Here is a 19,613-nt window from a genome sequence, read left to right as displayed (position 1 = left end):
ATTTTATTCGTTCTGTTTCGGAGTTTGACCTCTAGACTACGGTTGGGGGAAGAATTATGGTTTTATACCCAAAGACCGCTGGCGGAATTCATTTACTGTCTGTCTTTAATGCGTTTAGGATTTAGCTTAGAGTTAATTCTAGAAGATTGTTCCACTTATTTCGTTCTTACAGTAGAATTCGAAAACAGTGTACCCCCTAAACACTCTCACTTTGTTTCTCGGCACATACCCAGAACCACGCTTATACCTATTGAGATATGCTGTAGGTAATACTTTTCTTAATTATCGATTCTTTTAACTCTATAACAAAGCCATCAAGTATAATACTATATACTTCACACGAACCTCCTTTACGCTGCCACCCCAATTCCCCATTTTATTATGGCATTCATCCACACCATCGGTCTTATGTAAGAGCTACAATAAGGCCTACGCAAAATGGCGCCTAGGTTCCCCGTCAAAGCTATACCATATTAGTAAAAACGCGCTCGGAATCAGTTTCACATTTTTACTCTCTTTAATTGCTTGTCAAACTCTGTTTGGTACAACACGATACCTCTTATAGTTACTCCGCCCCTGATCTACATTCTTGGCAGTATATTAGTACACGGTATTGATCCAAGATGATCGTCGTGCTAGTGGAATTACTTACTAATAAAGGATAATATTTTCATTATTCTCGCACATGAGCACAGCCGTACAATTTCAGAGTTTTTGCTGGGATGTGGAGTAAGCGGAGGAAAGTCCCTTTTATTACTAGATAACAGAGCACGGCCTGTGAAAAGCAAGCACGCGCCTCAAGTCAAAATGCATACGTTTTCCAAAATCCAGGCGGTGCTCCAAAACTAGCTAAATCAAAATTCAGGGAGGACTGCGGGTCTATGACTGGTTCGTGTAGGGGGACCGACGGGGCGTTTATGAGCGGTATAGGAGTTTCAGAGCTAGATGCCGCTGTAATGAAATCATCGAGCGTAAAACAGGTCTGGTCGGCCGAAATGAGAAGGTCACTTTCATGAAATAGTGCGTCCAGGTCGCCACCGACCCATTGTTGCTCCCGGTGTGGACGTACGTCTAGTGACGTAGGCGAGCTGGCAGCGCCCTTAACTGGGAGCGGCGTGAAACCCAAGCCATCATTACCCGGCTGAGGTTTGATATTATTTTCTAATCCGGCGCTCATAGGTTCGCTGGTCTGTTGACGTACGTCTAGTGACGTAGGCGAGCTGTCAGCGCCTTTAACTGAGCGCGGCGTGAAACCCAAGCCATCATTAACCGGCTGAGGTTTGATATTGTCTTCCCATCCGGCGCTCATAGGTTCGCTGGTTAGGGAGGCAGTCGACTTATTTTGGTGAACAGAAGAGCCCAGCGAGGAGGATGAGCGAGATTGTAGAAGGCTAGGGCTGTCGCTGGGGTCATCAGGGTCACGGCTGCACAGGGACTGGCTATCTTCCTCAAAGCGAAGGTCCTTGTTGTGATCTATGACTCCTAATCGTGCGAGCAAATCATGAGTGAGTGGGTGCCCGTTATCCTCGAGCTCCAACGGATCGCCAGGCCAAATCCCGCTCTCGATAGAACGTCGATACAGCTCACGAAGTCCTCGGACAAGCCAGATTTGTTGCCGCTCGAGAATTTCCACGTACCTGTCGGTCGTGAGCATTGCGATTATGGAATATACAAAAAAGACCGCGTGGAAACTCACCCCTTCGGATGCACTTTATCAGGGACACTTTTGCGCTCACCTGTGAGGCAGATAGAATTGTCTATTTGACAACGCGAGCAAGGTTTGGAGCCGTCGCACTAAGTAAAAGGTCAACAAGATCTAAAGGACAAGGGTCTAACATTCACAGAGTGTGTACCTTTGACTTTTTGAGTCGGCATCGATCGCAAGCCTTGCGAACCCTCTTACGCCACATACCCGATGAGTGGGAAACCTCTGTGGTAGGTTTCACTTGACGAGGTACCATAACTGCTGGGTCACCAGAAGATGGGATGGGAAAAACGCGAGAATAGGATACTGTAAATCCCGGATAAAAAGTCTGCGATCGGACTTTATAGTAACGTGTGATGCTGCTTGGTCGAAAGCGGGACAGCCGATCCGGTCTTTCTCAATGACCACTTTGATTGATGTTTTGATTAGTGCCAACTAGCATTCAACACCAGATGTTTCGGTATCGTTTTCCGCTAAATCAAATCGTGAATACTCTTGCCCTGTAGAGTCGATTGGGTGAACTTACTCTGTTAAGCCTGACGTGATGGACTTTCCTTTACGATGATGCGGGGGCAGTCAGACTATATGGATTAAAAAGAAAAGAATTGAGAACCAGTCAATGAACTAGACTTGAAGGCATATCAAGGTAAAAGTCGAGCCAGCAAGCGCGCTGGCGATATCTGGTATGAAGAAATCCGGTTTCCATTCGGTTCTCGGCATGGATTTGGCTTCATCGTGGGGTACGTGCACAGCTTCGTACCAAAGGAGGCAAATGCTTGTCTTACGTTTGCGTCACCTAACTCATTACCCTGATTCGTAAAGGCGATTTTAACCGCAACTTAAGTTGCGTGCCGATTGCCCGAGGGCCCCTGTTTCCCGGATACGTTTCCCGCGAACCGTACCCCACCACGATCACGTGCGACCACGGCATGACGATAAGCGGCTCATCCTTCCAGAGCTCAGACTGCGCAGCGGGAGGTTGATCACAGAGTGACCCGAAGTTACAGAATAGTCCGCCACAAGACGGCGGGTGTTAACGTCACAATTACGTCCCGTTCTCCGCAGAAAACTTTACTCCAACATTGGTGAATACCCCGAGCACCCATTTCCGGTTCCGAAGCTCCGATTGGCCGATTCATATGCTATCAGGGTTGCTTAAGGTTCATAGCAACCCCATAAGCATCTAGACACGGGCAAAGTACAGGACTTGCGATTGAAGCAATGGGAGTAATTTAGTCATCGTCATGATCTTAGCCTCCGCCCAACGCGTGCCCGATGATAAGGAATTAGGAGATCTTCCTCCCGATTGGCATCTGACCGCCATGTTACCTTGGGAGGCGGTTTCGCTATCTCCTTCTGCTATGGAACTAGTGCCCATGGGCGTTTTGTAAGAGCGGGTTACTGCCTAATGGCACTCGTAGCGAGAGCAGAGAGGGGAATATCCTTGAACACAAAAGGTCACACACATACAATGGGTTGGCACTGGCATTTCAAATGGCAAGAGGCGGTATGAAACGCGTCTAAGTACAGGCATTTGAACCGGGGCTCAATTAATGCGATTTCTCATCTCTGATCTCCGTCACCTCCCATTTTGCTCGCTCTTCGCGTTTGTGCTTCAACGCCTTCTGGACTATAACCCACAGAATTCCACACCCGACGAGGAAAACAATACAAAAGACCAAAACTACCCCGGGTTCTTGCCCAGCCCAATTGTCTCGCCGGACAATCCCATTCCTGGCGGCGAGCAGTGGATGACTTATAGCAGGCATGATATAATTGAGCGATATGCGTAGCGAAGAGACAGGATCAATCCGGCTTCTGTTGGTTCTGGTTAACAAGTGAGAATTTGTTCTATCTGCTAGAATACTCTTCCGAAATTGCTTCTTGACTTACCACTGAAAGTTGGCCAGTTTCGTGTGGTGCTCAGTACCTGTCAAGGGGCACTCCAGTCTTAAGGGTGCTGGTCAAGGAGAAGAAATTGGACGGGAAAAGCGGCGCAGTGAGAACGAAATATCCAAAGATCTTTTGAGTGGTGGTGAGGTGAGGCAGAAAAAACAAGAATTCATACCATCGTAGGTCTAATACCTGTGCATGTAGTGTCTTTGCGGGGTCAATTCACACTTTCCGTCGAATTAAGTAGTGGGGTCGGAAGAAAGCAGGTAAACAAGCTTTCGCTCCCTCGCATAAAAATCTTAAAAGGTCAAGACGTCATTACTTGTTCCAGCTAGTCTCCGGAGGTTTAGCCAGGCCTAGCCGGTACTAATGCCTCGCGATAACCATGCGATCGGAAGGACGGCTCAGGCACCCACGATGACGTGGGAGACGGTGGCAACCGAGGCGCGAATATCTAGGAAAGAACTGGCGGACAGTTATCTACAGGACGGATGGGTGGCTTCTGAGAGGCGCGATACGTCCCAGGATACTGTATAGTAGAACCTTATATGCGGGATGAGAACAAGTTTTAGATCCGTGTTACCCGTTGGTACCGGACCTTCGCCTAATATTGAGGATGCCCAATCACTTCGGCGTCGCAGTGTCGTTGCGGTGGAGGCGGCTACAGACTACCAAGCTTTTTCCCTTCCCGTGGCTCCGCCTGGTCCCCGCTCAGTTCATTCCACGAACAGGCACCAGGGGAGGAAATACTGTGGCATCACAGGTGCCAAAAAAAGGTTTGGTCTAGTGTCGTTTAGGAAAAAAATCATCTATAAGTTGGAAGTGGGGCTTCCCCACCTTGATCTCCTGCTCTAAGCGGATTCGTACGAAGGTGGCTGCCATACTTCCAGCACTGCAATTGCTACTCATGCATCATCATTAACTCATCATGGTCAGTCTGAAGTGGCATTCTGTCTCGGGAAAATCGGATAACTTTATGCGTCTTTTTTTTCAATGCCCCACGACCGGTCGTCATCCACTCGCCAGCTGATTCCAAAAATCAAGGCCCAATGACGTTTACTTGAGCGGAAGCACATGGTGGGTTCGGTTGTGCCGTGCCGTTATCCTGCTTCAATTCATCCGAGTGTCTGCATTGATTCGATTCCTTTTATGTCAACATCTGCCCTGGTCTGGGACGGGATTCTTCTACGCTAGCTACTCCGATCTATCACTTTGGCCAACCCCTCTCCGTGTAAACTCGTGTCTTTGATAAACTGGTCTTCTTGGAACTGACAGTGCTCTTGTCATTGTTGCTTCAATATGGCGTCTAGTTCTGATAGCGACGTCGAGAACGGCGCTGCCAATCGCAGGCCGTCCGGCGTCTCCTACAAGGACGCGAAGCTTGATGAATACACAAGGCTCGTGAAATTCATGTCAACCTACCGCGGTGATTCCAAGGTCGACAAAGACGCGGGAGAAATTCGCGAGAGTCGTGCATGGTACGCTCCGTGGAAGAAGAGAAAGTTCCGCTGGAAATACGTCGGCGCCGGAGAAGATTACCCAGAAGACTGGCGTTTCACCGACATCCAGCAAGGCCTCTCGGACTCGGATGTGGAAGAAAGGCGACGTAAAGTAGGTTTCAATGAATTGACAGCCGAGAAAACGAACCAGTTTCGCAAGGTGGTGGGTTATTTCCAGGGACCAATTCTCTACGGTAAGATGCCCCACAACATTCACGGTGGATGACGGGTACTGATGGAGATTGCCAGTGATGGAGATCGCTGTTCTGCTCGCGGCGGGACTGGAAGACTGGGTGGACTTTGGTGTCATTATTGGCATTCTCTGCCTTAACGCAGCGGTCGGATGGTATCAAGAAAAACAAGCCGAAGATGTAGTGGCCAGTCTCAAAGCCGACATCGCAATGCGCAGTACGGCCATTCGGAACGGACAGGAGGTCGATGTCCTAGCCCGTGAGCTCGTGCCCGGTGACGTGGTAAGCTAGATTGATTCGACTTGCTGTCATTTGGTGCATTTTCTAATTTCCTCTGGCATATTCTAGGTCATTGTGGAAGAGGCTGCAAGTGTTCCCGCTGATGCTTCAGTCGTGTGTGATTACGAAGAGAAGGATCAGGGCTGGGAGCAGTACAAAAAGCTGCGAGAAGAGGGCAAACTCGGCAAAAAGAGGAAGAATGATGACGAGGACGAGAATGAGGATGGAGAGGATGGAGAGGACGGAAAGAACGGAGAGAATGGAAAGAATGGTGAGAATGGTGATGATGATGACGACGATAATCCCGACTATCCCATCGTTTCCTGTGACCATTCCGCTATCACCGGAGAATCCCTCGCCGTGGACCGTTTCATGGGTGACCAAGTGTTTTACACGACCGGATGCAAACGCGGCAAAGCGTATTGTATTGTGCAAGCTACCGGCATCAAGACCTTTGTGGGCCGCACCGCAGCTATGGTTCAGGGCACCTCGGGCAAAGGTCACTTCCAACTGGTCATGGACAGCATCGGTACTTCTTTGCTGGTTATCGTCATGGCATGGATCCTAGCAATGTGGATCGGTGGCTTCTTCCGCAACCTGCCAATTGCTTCACCTGGAGAACAGACTCTTCTTTTCTACACCCTTGATCTATTGATCATTGGTGTTCCCGTCGGTTTGCCCGTTGTCACCACGACCACTCTGGCAGTGGGAGCCGCGTATTTGGCCAAGAAAAAGGCAATTGTCCAGAAGTTGACCGCTATCGAGTCTCTCGCTGTAAGTACCTTGCATTGAGCATGTAGATGCCTATGATCATGCTATCGCTCTCACTTCTTCTACCTCGTGACTAACGGAGTTTAGGGCGTGGATATCCTCTGTTCGGACAAGACAGGAACTTTAACTGCGAATCAGCTGAGCATCCGAGAGCCATACGTCGCCGAAGGCATTGATGTGAACTGGATGTTTGCAGTTGCAGCGCTTGCCTCGTCCCACAACGTTAATTCTCTGGATCCTATCGACAAAGTGACCATATTGTCTGTGAATCAATACCCAAAGGCCAAGGAAATTCTGCAGCAAGGGTGGAAAACGGAGAGCTTTACACCCTTTGACCCCGTTTCCAAGCGAATCGTGGCCGTCGTCTCACTAAATGGCGAGAAATACACCTGCACAAAGGGTGCTCCTAAGGCAGTCCTTCAATTGACGAACTGTTCCGAAGAGACTGCCAAGTTATACAGGAAGAAAGCGACAGATTTTGCTTATCGTGGGTTCCGCTCGCTTGGCGTCGCCGTTCAAAAAGGCAACGAGGAGTGGACACTGCTTGGTATGCTGCCGATGTTTGATCCTCCGCGTGAAGACACTGCTTCAACCATTGCGGAAGCCCAGAACCTAGGCATAAAGGTCAAAATGCTTACAGGTGACGCAATCGCTATTGCGAAAGAGACCTGCAAAATGCTTGCTTTGGGTACCAAGGTCTACAACTCGGAGAAACTCATCGGCGGTGGCCTAAACGGTGCCATGGCCGGTGAGCTAGTCGAGAAGGCCGACGGTTTTGCAGAAGTCTTTCCCGAACACAAGTACCAAGTGGTGGAGATGTTGCAAGACCGTGGCCACCTTACTGCTATGACTGGCGATGGCGTTAACGATGCACCCTCCCTAAAGAAAGCAGACTGCGGTATCGCCGTGGAGGGTGCTTCGGAGGCTGCGCAGTCTGCTGCGGATATTGTTTTCCTGGAGCCGGGTTTATCGACGATTATTGATTCGATCAAGGTAAGTCCCCAATCGGGCCGACTCTCATATCTGGTTATGATCAGTAGCTGATGACACATGATTAGGTAGCGCGCCAAATTTTCCAGCGCATGAAAGCATACATTCAATACCGTATTGCTCTCTGTCTCCATTTGGAAATCTATCTGGTCACTACGATGATCATCATTAATGAAAGTATCCGTACTGATTTAGTGGTGTTCCTCGCGCTTTTTGCCGACCTTGCAACTGTCGCGGTTGCCTACGATCACGCCAGTTACGAGCGCAGGCCTGTGCAGTGGCAATTGCCAAAGATATGGATTATTTCGATCATCCTCGGCATTCTCCTAGCTCTAGCTACTTGGGTCATTCGCGGAACTATGTTCCTACCAAATGGTGGGTTCATCCAGAATTGGGGCTCGATTCAGGAGATCATCTTCCTAGAAGTTGCTTTGACAGAAAATTGGTTGATCTTCGTCACTCGAGGAGGCGAGACTTGGCCATCGCTTCCTCTGATCATTGCAATTGGTGGTGTAGATGCATTAGCCACTTGCTTCTGCTTATTCGGTTGGTTCGCAAACCGGGACATGATCACCGATCCCTACGATCAGTACATTCCCAAGGAGACGGCTAATGGTTGGACCAACATTGTTGATGTCGTTCGCCTCTGGGGATATTGTATTGGCGTGGAAGTTGTGATCGCGCTGGTTTACTTTGCTCTTTGCAAATGGAAGTGGCTCGATACCTTGGGTCGCACCAAACAGAGCAAGGGTGATGTGGCCATTGGCAATGTGCTTAGTCATCTGTCTACGTTGGCACTCGAATTCGAGAAGGATTCGGAGAGCCACGGACGTATGTGGCTTGGGCAAGGAAAGGAAGAGGAGGAACTTGATTGAGCCGCCTGGTGAGGCTCGAAGGGAAGGGTGATTGAGACACCATCCTCACCTTTGGTGGTGAATGTCTGTCTACCGGGGTATGTTTACATTTCCCATCAATGTTTCCGTGTTTGTTGGCTAGATAGAAAATTTACTAAATAGAAAACACGACCATGGACATCAAGACCCGTTTGGCTTAGTGGCCTATGGGCCATCCCGTCTATAGATACTCAAATTAAATTACTATTAAGCCTCCCAAACCACCTACAGCAACCACTAAATTACTATGGAGTAATTTAGAGCCCTCAGAAAATACTACTTGGGATGAAGACTATTCTCCAACCGCGATTTGGCGGTTACTTGGCGACTTTTTCATGTTTAACAGTGTATTTATTGGGTTGTAATAGAATAAAATCTTTCCTCTTTCGGAAATATTCAGTTGACAAGGTGACGTAGGAAACACAATGACTTCAACTTCACACTCTCTCGTGAGCGATTGTCCAAACCAGGCATTTTACCTTCTCTAGGTCCCATTCTTTCAGTCCCAGGAGTGAATTATCATCTCTTGCCCAGGGGTGCGCAAGTGCTTTGGTCGCTAGGCAGTATTGTATTTGTACTTCGAAAGTTGAGGCACTAATGTTGCCGGTCTTGAGGTCCGTCAACGCATTTTCCAAAGAGGTGCCATGTCGTTATAAGTGACTTTCCATCCCTCGTTACCTAAGATCTCTTTTGCTGCATCGAAAATTTGATTTTGCGACATTAACACGGAGTGAACATAGACTGGGCGGTTCAGAGTCTCCTGCGGATGCAAAAGCACATTCGCAGTCACTCTGCCAACATCCTCCAACGTCGTCCATGGAACGACGTTGTTTCCATCACCAAAGATGAAAGCTTTCTTTTCTTGCAAGTCCAGACCGGAAACCCCAGTGGAGAGACTCCAGTCAAGAAACGCACCACATGCTACCAGGGTGTACGTCAAGCGATTATCAGCCGCCTGTCTCTTCACGGCCTCATAAGAAGCTTTCTTTCGGCCAAAAACAGGCAAATCATGAATACCGGGTAGGTCTGGATCGAGTCCAAAATCACTGGTGATACTGATAACGTGTGAGAACAGGATATTAGCCAAATATCAAGTGCTATCAATAGGCGGGCTTACAGACAAGCGATAAACCCCAGCCTTGGCCGCTGCGTCAATAAGTCGGAGTGGTGTGTCAATTTCCGGCGAAAAAGTAGTATCGATAACTGCGTCCTGTCCGGCGATGGCAGCAGATAATGACTCCACCGAAGTGAAGTCCACAACTTTCACGCGAGCTGCGGCCGGGAAGGCTTTGGAATTGCGACTGAGCACAGTCACGTTGAATTCGTTAAGATCGAGTAATGCGCTGGGTACCCGAGCTCCGACATTTCCACTGGCCTAACAGCTTGTTAACTTGGACAACCTAGGATTTTTGTTTACCCTTACCCCAGCAATAGCCACGTTCTTGATTGTGTGCGACATTCCGTTTGTGACAGGACAATTTGCAGTACAGCGTTCGAAGAGGAAATAGCGATTTATAACCACAATACTTTCAAGGTTTATTTCTATATAAATACTTCAAATATCGTGATCTAGTGATGAGCAACTTTGGCCGGGAGCCTGGGGCATACTTCACCGGAGATCGAGGATAGAGACGCCAACTTGGCGCTGTCCACGAAAATTTTCGGTTTTCTCCTCTTATGTCCGACTTACAAACCTTCGTATACCTGAAGACATGTGATACAATCTGGGATGCATAGCTCTCCGCCTTGCACATTCGCGAAAGAAATAGCACGGAACTCCGCACTAAAAACCGGATATGTAAGGCACCTATCTCCGTGACAGAGTGTTTGGGCCGCTTAACTCCGTGCTTCCCACGATTCTTTGGGGGTTGGTAAGGAAATCTTCGATTAAAACATACGATGGAATTATAAGACAAAAGAAAAGGTCAAGACCCGGCTGAGAAGGAATCGGGATTCGAATCAAGAATAAAATGCTCATTTCCTTTTCAAATTACCTCATCTGATGGTGTTAATCTGGATGGTGCTTTGCTTAGCGCTGCTGTTCGCAACCACGGTCGACGTCGCCGTGGCTGAGTAGAGAAAGCTTAAAAGGATGGTTTGGTACAGTATTGACTCTGAATCGGCTGGTGGTTCCTAAGGTAAATACGCTCGGACAGAAAATTCATCAATTTGAGAGTTCGTCAATGTGAGATACAGTACTTCCCGAAACTGGTGTCACCACTTCACTCTTCGATTGTTTCTCGAACCCTAATTGCCAAGACAGACTAGTCTATATTGGAAGTTATTCCGGAGTATCCCTGTCAGTGGGCCCTGTATTATTTCTTACGTAGAGTAATCTGGATGTGTAGTGGGGTGTATTAACTTGTAATTTGAGACAACTGACACCTCGATACCCCACTTTGGAACTTCGTCCCTTGGTATACGGGCAGATCTTAACAATCAGCCATTAATGGTCACACCAAGATGGCGCCTAATCTAGCCCCTTCAAAGCATGAGCTTATACAGGACATGCTCCGGAGTGGGAACTATCTATATCGCAGATGGCAAAGGCTGCTGGCTCCCACAAGCGTACCATCCTAAGAATCTCTTCCAATATTCGGACATTTGGTAGCGTCATAGCACCGCCTAATAAAGGTGGTAGACCACGAAGCATCAGTCCAGTTATGCTGGAAGCCCTTTGTGATCACCTACTGGAAAAGCCTAACCTATATCTCGGTGAGATGGCACTTTTTCTGTGGGATGAGTTTTATATCCAAGCGACGAAGTCCAGCATTAGTCGCGCCCTTGCATCAAAACGCTGGTCAAAAAAAGCTGCCCGGGTCAAGGCCAGAGAGCGTAATCACGACCTTCATGATGAATACTCCCACCTTATCTCGGATTTTAGATCTTACCACCTTGTTTATGTGGACGAATCTGGGTGTGATAAAAGGATTGGCTTCAGGCGAACCGGGTGGTCTCCACTAGGGGTGACACCAGTTTAAGTGTCCAAATTCCATCGTGATCAGCGATCTCAGATACTACCTGCGTATGCTCAAGATGGCATTGTTTTCCCTCGAGTGTTCCAAGGCTCGACTAATGCGTCCGTCTTTGGGGATTTCATTGAGCAACTGCTCCGCCATTGTGGGAAATGGCCCGAGCTAAAGTCTGTGCTAGTCATGGACAACGCGTCATTTCATCACTCTGACCGAATAGAGCAAATGTGTTCAGAAGCCGGTGTGAAACTAGTATACCTGCCTCCATATTCTCCAGATCTAAATCCTATTGAGGAGTTCTTTGCTGAGCTAAACGCCTTCATTCGGCGGCACTGGCAGTCATACGAAGATAATCCGGACCAAGGATTCGATACCTTCCTCGAGTGGTGTGTTGAAACGGTCGGTACCAGGGAAGGAAGCGCAGAGGGACACTTTCGGCATGCAGGTCTGACCGTAGAGGAGATGTAGCGCAGCTACTGTAGCAAGTTCGAGGTCAATCTCACTACTTGTCTGAAGCGGGTTCTTTTGGATTTTCTGAATATTCTTGCCTGTGATGAAAGGCAGCTGGCAATTATAATGAGGGATAAGCTTGAAGTCGCTATTGTACTGCCGACGGATTTAGGCTTATGTTTGTAAATATAGACCCAACCTAGTTGCGTATTGGCGATTTTCAACTATTTGTTAACAAGGTGTTGAAGATCTTGTCAATGGAAGAATTATGACTAAGCATTCACCTACACGTGCAGACGGTCAGAGTGGTGTCTCCGTTCGCTTCGACATGAAAAAATTAATAACTCGTTATATGCCCCGAGCCTGAGGCAAAAATTGTCTCCCAAGCGTTTGTACTATTGGTGTGATTTCTTCAATCGGTAAATATGTTTGGTCATTTAGGCGCCCAAAATGGATATTAAATCACAGCCTCACTCCCGCCTGGCGCCTAACCTACCCCCTCTTTAAGACTCTAAACTCCAACACAAGCCTCTACGTCCACACTACAGTCACCACCTTACCTATCTCCGCTAAAATAGATGTCAGTGTTCTTCGTTCTTCCAAATGGATGGGATTTCATCCGCTGCAAGCGTGATCGCGGTCATTCAAGTCACTGGTAGCCTTGTGACGATTTGTTGTGGCTACCTTCAACGGGTGAAGCATGCAAGAAACGAGATTGTCACCTTGCAAAGGACGATAGAAAGCCTCCAAATGATTCTACAGGACCTTCTTAAAACCCTTCGAGACTCTAACAAAGAAAGACTATCTACCTCATCGCGGCTAGCCAGTGAAATCGTCCACTGCCTTTCAGATCTTCGAGCCTTGAACGAAAAGCTAGAGTCTAATAATGGGAAGAAATCAATGAGAAAATTCGGATTTCGTGCCTGGAGATGGCCCTTGGAGCGTGCAGAGGTTGACGGAGAAGTTCAAAAGCTTGAGAGATATAAATCCTCGTTTCTTTTATCCTTGCAGGTGGATCAAATGTATGTTCTCCAAATAAATACGTCTGCATGATAGATAGACTAACATTAGATAGTTCTGCCATGGCCAGCGTAGCCCAGAACACCGACCGGACTTATCAAATAATGGATCTTGGAAAGTTGGATAGTGTGTCCGATGCAAGTTTTGACTCATTTGCCAATCGAGATGAAGTTGAGTGTCTTCAAGGTACTAGGGCTGAGGTCCTACATTTGATAATGTAATGGGCTGTATCGCCGTGCCAGAAAAGCGTGTTCTGGCTAAAAGGAATGGCTGGAACTGGGAAATCCACAATTTCTCGGACGGTGGCAAAGTCACTAAAGGATACCAACCATCTAGGGGCGAACTTTTTCTTTAAAAGGGGTGAAGGGGACCGAGGGAACGCTAAGAAGTTCTTCCCGACAATTATAAAACAACTGATGCTTAGGAAATCCGAACTATGCTCTAGTGTGCATAAGGCACTCCGTGATGACACGACTATGATTAGGATATACAAAATATCGTCCGACTACTGCCTCTTCTACAGAAGGCAAACACTTATCGCCTTCGAATATTCTTAACTAGCAGGCCGGAACTCCCAATTCGCCTTAGCTTCTCAAAGATCTCGAATCGTGATTATCAGGACCTAGCACTCCATGAGGTCTCTGAAAAAGTGACAGAACGCGATATACGTTTATTTTTGAAGGACCGATTCATGAGAATCAGACACGACAGAAATATTTCTCGCGATTAGCCTGGCGAAGACGTTATACAAGAATTGGTATCAATGTCGGTTCCGCTCTTTATTTCTGCTGCCACTATATACCGATTCATCGAAAATCCGAGATAGGAACCCGTATCACGCCTTGCAAAGCTCCTAAAAGATTAAGCGAAATATGCGACGAAAATAGAAAAGACGTACCTACCAATCCTCACACGGCTCCTAGATGATCAGGATAGTGATGAGTTAGAGCAACAGCAGCTCTTGCATGAGTTCCAGGAAATTGTTGGAGTCATTATACTCCTTGCAGCGCCACTTTCGATAAATGCACTGTCGCTTTTCATTGGGATTCGGGCGGACCAAATCAGCAACCGATTGGATTCATTCCGGTCTGTTCTCAGTGTCCCCACTAACCAAGATCTGCCGATAAGGATTCTACATCTGTCATTTCGAAACTTCTTGGTCCAAACCAACAGCAAATTTCTGGTAGACGAGAGAAGTAAACACAAAGATATTGCTAAGCTCTGCCTCAAAACCATGCGAAGGCATCTGCAGAGAAATATTTGCAATTTGAAAAGCACTTGCACGCACAGAGCAGACATTGATCCCCAACACCTCCGCCAATATTTACCACCAGAACTTGAATATTCTTGTCGTTACTGGGCCCACCATCTCGAAAACAGCAATATCTCGCCCTTTGAGTGGGAAGATATTCTATGTTTCCTCCAGGCGCATTTTCTACACTGGGTGGAAGCAACAAGCCTATTGGGTTTCGTATCGGAAGTGGTGGGGATGCTCAATGCCATCAAGGCAGTGTTACCTGTAAGGTCTCTGAATGTCTACACACGATACGTACTGATAAGTGTAGAGTGATCATCACTCTGATATATCTGCTTTTCTTCACGATGCACAGCGTTTTGTTCTGAAAAATCGCCAGATAGCTGACGAAGTACCGCTACAAATTTATGACGCAGGACTTACTTTTACACCCCTGAAAGCAATTATCCGTCAACAATTTCACAAAGACCTACCTACTTGGATATGCCAATTTCCACGAGTTAAGGATAGCTGGAGCGCAGAATTACAGGTTCTCGAGGGCCATACATGGTCGGCTCTGTCGGTAGCATTCTCGCCGGACGGCCGGCTGCTAGCATCCAGCTCTGCTGATAAGACGGTACGCCTGTGGGACCCAGCAACGGGCACGCTCAAACAGACCCTCAAGGCACATTCAGCTCCGGTTTGGTCGGTAGCTTTTGCGCCTGATGGCCGCTTGCTAGCGTCCAGCTCAGATGATAAGACATTGTGTCTCTGGGACTCGTCGACGGGCGCACTCCAGACTCTCGAGGGTCATTCGGCTTCGGTTCGGTCGGTAGCCTTCTCGCCTAATAGCCGGCTACTGGCATCTGGCTCTGACAAAAGTTATGTACGTCTCTGGGACACGACGATAGGGCCCCACCAGCAGACTCTTGATGGCCACAGAGGATTAATTTGGTCGGTATCATTCTCATCTGACGGCTATTTGCTAGCGTCTGGCTCTGACGATCAAACAGTATGCCTCTGGGACTCGGCGACGGGCGCACTCCAGCGAACTCTTTGTGGACACTCAAACTGGGTTTTCTCGGTAGCCTTTTCGCCTGACGGCCGCCTACTGGCATCGAGCTCTGCTGATAAGACGGTGCGCCTCTGGGACATGGCGACAGGCATAATTAAACACATTCTCAAGGGCCACTCAGAATGGATCTGGTCAGTGGCCTTCTCGTCTGACGGTGGGCTACTAGCGTCCGGCTCTGATGATCAGACAATACGCCTCTGGAATACAACGACGGGCACGCTCCATCAGACTCTCGAGGGCCATTCGGCTACGGTTCGGTCGGTAGCCTTCTCGCCTAATAGCCAGCTACTGGCATCTGGCTCTGACAAAAGTTATGTACGTCTCTGGGACACGACGATAGGGCCCCACCAGCAGACTCTTGATGGCCATTCCGAGTGGATTCAGTCTACAGCGTTCTCGCCCGACGGCCGCCTACTAGCGTCCGGCTCTAATGATAAGAGAGTATGCATATGGGACACAGCGACGGGTATACTCCGGCAAACTCTTAAGGGCCATTCAGCTTCGGTTTGGTCAGTGGCGTTCTCACCTGATGGCCGGCTACTAGCGTCCAGCTCTCAAGATCAAACAGTGCACCTCTGGAACACGACTACAGGTGTGTTTCGGCAGGTTCTTAAGGGCCATTCAAGTTGGGTTCGGTTAGTGAGATTCTCGCCCGATGGCTGTCTATTAGCGTCTGGTTCTGAAGACCATACGGTTCGCCTTTGGGACTCGGCGACAGGCGCACTCCAGCATACCCTCGACGGCCACATAGATGCGGTTTTGTCAGTGAGCTTTTCGCTCGACGGCCGGCTACTAGCATCCGGGTCTCGTGATCAGACTGTTCGTCTTTGGAACTTGACGACGGGCATACTGCTGCATACTCTCCAGGGCCATTTTGACTTAGTTCGGTCGACAGCTTTCTCGCCCAACAGTCGGCTGCTAGCATCCAGCTCTGCTGATAAGACAGTGCGCATTTGGGAAACGGCGACAGGCGAGCTAAACCAGACTTACATTACGAACACAGTCAACACTCTTCAATTCTCCAATGACGGGCCGTATATACACACAGACTTGGGTATCCTTGATCTTCAGTCTAATTGTGACATTCCAAGGCCTTATTCGCGTCATAAAAACGTGGATATCTCAATTGAAGATCAGAGGTGGATAACATTGAATGGTGAAAAGGTCCTATGGCTTCCTCCAGAGTCTCGCGCCAGTTCTTCCAAGAGCTATGGCAATTTACTTGCCCTAGGACACCCATCGGGGCAGATTTCCTTCATCAAGTTTTGTATGTAGCAGGTAAAAATGATTTTAATTTCTGTTCCTGCTCTTTGTAACCTTCCTTAATTCCTTACAAGACCAAAGGGTACGCTTTTCTCGATCTCCATTCTGCTCGCTACTGCCCATGTAGGCGCCTCCTTGGGTAACATTGTCTATGCCATCAATTATAATCGCCAGTGGGTTTCGTAGGGGTACCAAGGTATCCAGGGGTTGGAGCGTATAGCGAGTTGTGGTCCCATGGTTCATACTCTTCGGGCTGGGGTATAGTATCGATGTGATATGGGCGCTGTGCCATCTTTGCACACGATCACGGACTTGAAAGACTCATGTCAGTTACTCGGAGCACTAGCTTCAATACACTCCGGTAACGAATGAAAATCGCATTTAATAACAAAAACTATGGGAAGAGAAGCATAATGGCCTACCAGTCTTAGTTCTCTGTGGCGCCGCCGCAGCCTTCTATTGAGTGGCAAACGAGTGTAAGCGAAGGCTGCGTGTAATGAGTAGAAAGATCCGAGAGTGGGAATAGATCTTGCCAGACTGGGTTCCCTTTTTGTTTGATTTTTTGCATGAATGTTTTTAACGGGTTCTACGGAAATTTATAGTATTATAACCATAAATCATTTGCTATTACACGTGAAAACGATATAGCCCTGCAGAAGATGGGCTAAAGCTTAGATTATCGTGTCTCGAGTTAGGGTTCGGGAAACAATCGAAAAGTGTAGGTGGTGACACCAGTTTCGGGAAGTACTGTACCAGTACTTCAGAAGAAGCCAGCCGACTGTCCACTAGCCTTGATCAAGATGGACTTCGTCTGAACGAAGTTATCGATGCTATACAACAATCCTTCGCGACCAATTCCACTCATCTTGTATCCACCAAATGCAGCATCCTTCGCATTAACGGGGCTTGTGCAATTAACACCAACAGTACCAGCTTGCAACGCCTTCGACAAACGCACCGCTCGATCCAAATCATTTGTAAAGACCGATGCGTAAAGACCAAACTCAGTATCATTAGCCTTCTGAATCGCCTCTTCCTCCGTTTTGAACGTATTAATCGCCACAATAGGCCCAAAGATCTCCTCGCGCATCAACCGCGAGTCCTCAGGAACCTTCTCGAAAATCGTCGGTTTCACGAAGAACCCATCATTCGCATCACCGCCAAGCGTAAGCTGGCCATCCTTCGCGCCAATACCGAGGTACTCTTTGATGCGATTGTATTGCAGCACATCAATCTGCGGACCCTGCTGGGTGGTTGGATCCAGTGGGTCCCCGAACTGGAACTGCGAGAACTGCGCGCGGAAAAGTTCGGTGAATTTCTCGGCAACAGATTCCTGGACGTAGACGCGGGAGTTTGCGACACACACCTGGCCGCTGTTCAAGCGGATGCTGAACTGTGTGGCTTTGGCTGCGGCTTCGAGGTCGGCATCTTCGAAGACTACGGCGGGGGATTTCCCGCCAAGCTCCATGTGAACGTGTTTCATGTTGGACTTTGCGGCGGCGGCTTGGATCTTTTGGCCTGTGAGGGAGGAGCCGGTGAAGCTGATGCATCGGACGGCCATGTGTGAGGCGAGTGCCTCACCAGTTGGGTTGCCGTAGCCTGCGATTACATTGACGACACCCGGGGGGAAGCCGGCTTTTTGGATGAGTTTTGCAGCGGCGATAGACTATATCGAGTCAGCTTTTGGTTCAAAAGCAAATTCGGTGCAAGGGACGCTTACAGTCAAAGGCGCCTTTTCACTACTCTTCAAAACAACAGTATTACCCGCCGCTAGAGCAGCAGCCACCTTCATCGAGAACATGATAAGCGGGAAATTCCACGGGATGATCAAGGCCGCCACGCCGTACGGCTCTTTGACGGTCATACTAAGCAGACCGGGCGTGTTGGTGCTAGCCGTGCCCTGCATCGACCAGGCCCCATCAGCGAAGTATCTCCACCGCTCAGAAGATATCTTGGCATCTATATATTGAGAGATCGGACGGCCTGTGCAGAGTGTTTCCAGGCGGGCGAGCTCGTCATTAGCTTCGAGGAAGAGCTCTGAGACTTTGCGGAGGAGGGCACCGCGTCCGTCGACGCCCAGATCGCGCCATGCTGGAAAGGCGGCGCTGGCTGCTGCGACTGCGTCGTCCACGTCTTGGACGTCGGCTTCGTGGACTGGGGTTGTTAGCTGCGAATCGGGGATAGGATGTTTAGGGAGGGTTTTACCCTGGGCTACCACTTCCTTGGTGTAGGGGTAGACGACGTCAAATGTTTTGTTGCTTGATGATTCGCGGAACTGGGTGGGAATCGGATGTTAGTTCGGTTGTATTCTGATTCGTGATAGAGGAGTGGCTTACCTCGCCGTTAATGAACAGCCGAGTTTCGATGGGCTGTGATCCTTTGGCAGCCATATTAGCAGTAAATATTGAAGTTCAACGATTCAATTGGAATCAAGTTAGACAGAAAAAAAAGCTGGACCTTGGCGGGAATATGGCCTGGGTATAAATACGAGTACCTAGTTAGTTACAATCCAACGTTGCAGCATCGTCAGCAGTGCAAAGGCCCCTCCAAAACACGCTTCACACTGCATAGCCAATAACAAAAGCACGCATGCACGCCCAGACAAGAAACACTGGGTCCCGGGAATCGGCCGTCATCCATGTTCCACTCAGGCCCCCCGCCAGAACTGTCTAGATCACTATCTTGGCGTCCGGAGGCACCATTTCCGGACTCAACTTTGGGGCTCAGGAAGCTTCCTCCTACGTAGTGTACAAATGGAAAAAACGATGGACCCGCCAAGGCAATTTCTGCAAGACGTAATAGGAATTTGCGTTCGAAGGCAGAAGTGGAACTACACCATAGCGGGGGTCGGGGGTCGATTCTGGCAGCTGGAGCGGGGTATGCTGACAATCTTTGGGTATCTGGCGTGAACACGAGGCGTTTACAACGGGGCGGGGGCTGCTGATGAGAGCAGTTTATGGCTGGAAGTTAATTATTGGGGACTAAGATCTGAGTTTTACGGGATTCTCTTTGTAGGGTTGTTCCGCCCATTTACAAACCGTGATGGAATGTCTACAATCAAACTTGCTTGTGAGCCTAAAATCTCAGCACTTTTGAAGATATTGGATATGGATAATCTAGGCAAGAGCTGCCGCCGAAAGTGCTGTAGTGCATAACGGTTGGGCAAAGCATCTTGCAATGTAAAAGGCTGCTGGGTTCCCTGGGAGTTTTCTTTGGTCATTCAAACCAATTCTCCTATGTGTCTTGCATACGTCTTTCCTTCTTTTTTATGCTTCCACCTTTCACAACAAAAGAATCGAATCACAATCAGTAAAATCTAGTCAACAAAATACGGCAGACTCTGTATTCACACCAAGATATAGGGGAAAACGTATATGA

General features: G+C 48.5%; 6 protein-coding genes across 6 annotated transcripts; 3 read left to right on the top strand and 3 right to left on the bottom strand.

The window, feature by feature from the left end:
- Positions 1-802: 802 nt before the first annotated feature.
- Positions 803-1,961, bottom strand: N7498_008182 (C6 transcription factor; the record flags this gene model as incomplete). Its single annotated transcript, XM_058455244.1, has 3 exons — positions 803-1,637; positions 1,697-1,736; positions 1,913-1,961. 3 exons carry the CDS (start codon positions 1,959-1,961, stop codon positions 803-805), a joined length of 924 nt encoding a protein of 307 aa, XP_058305232.1.
- A 2,936-nt stretch (positions 1,962-4,897) lies between these two features.
- On the top strand, positions 4,898-8,203 carry N7498_008181 (uncharacterized protein; the record flags this gene model as incomplete). Its single annotated transcript, XM_058455243.1, has 5 exons — positions 4,898-5,291; positions 5,347-5,570; positions 5,637-6,341; positions 6,426-7,331; positions 7,397-8,203. 5 exons carry the CDS (start codon positions 4,898-4,900, stop codon positions 8,201-8,203), a joined length of 3,036 nt encoding a protein of 1,011 aa, XP_058305231.1.
- A 637-nt stretch (positions 8,204-8,840) lies between these two features.
- On the bottom strand, positions 8,841-9,680 carry N7498_008180 (aromatic alcohol reductase; the record flags this gene model as incomplete). Its single annotated transcript, XM_058455242.1, has 3 exons — positions 8,841-9,276; positions 9,343-9,596; positions 9,645-9,680. The coding sequence occupies 3 exons, from the start codon at positions 9,678-9,680 to the stop codon at positions 8,841-8,843; spliced, it is 726 nt and encodes a 241-aa protein (XP_058305230.1).
- A 2,566-nt stretch (positions 9,681-12,246) lies between these two features.
- On the top strand, positions 12,247-12,884 carry N7498_008179 (uncharacterized protein; the record flags this gene model as incomplete). Its single annotated transcript, XM_058455241.1, has 2 exons — positions 12,247-12,665; positions 12,719-12,884. The coding sequence occupies 2 exons, from the start codon at positions 12,247-12,249 to the stop codon at positions 12,882-12,884; spliced, it is 585 nt and encodes a 194-aa protein (XP_058305229.1).
- A 45-nt stretch (positions 12,885-12,929) lies between these two features.
- Positions 12,930-16,247, top strand: N7498_008178 (WD40 repeat domain-containing protein; the record flags this gene model as incomplete). The annotated part of the gene is given in 5 exon segments (XM_058455240.1): positions 12,930-13,162; positions 13,225-13,331; positions 13,346-13,557; positions 13,595-14,182; positions 14,229-16,247. 5 exon segments carry the CDS (start codon positions 12,930-12,932, stop codon positions 16,245-16,247), a joined length of 3,159 nt encoding a protein of 1,052 aa, XP_058305228.1.
- A 748-nt stretch (positions 16,248-16,995) lies between these two features.
- On the bottom strand, positions 16,996-18,625 carry N7498_008177 (aldehyde dehydrogenase family protein; the record flags this gene model as incomplete). The annotated part of the gene is made up of 4 exons (XM_058455239.1): positions 16,996-17,901; positions 17,956-18,389; positions 18,441-18,510; positions 18,572-18,625. The coding sequence occupies 4 exons, from the start codon at positions 18,623-18,625 to the stop codon at positions 16,996-16,998; spliced, it is 1,464 nt and encodes a 487-aa protein (XP_058305227.1).
- Between the last annotated feature and the right edge of the window lie 988 nt (positions 18,626-19,613).

Source organism: Penicillium cinerascens, assembly GCF_028974065.1.
Source record: "Penicillium cinerascens strain IBT 15544 chromosome Unknown scaffold_4_segment0_segment0, whole genome shotgun sequence".
Classification (NCBI taxonomy): domain Eukaryota; kingdom Fungi; phylum Ascomycota; class Eurotiomycetes; order Eurotiales; family Aspergillaceae; genus Penicillium; species Penicillium cinerascens.
This window is presented reverse-complemented; position numbering and strand designations above follow the sequence as displayed.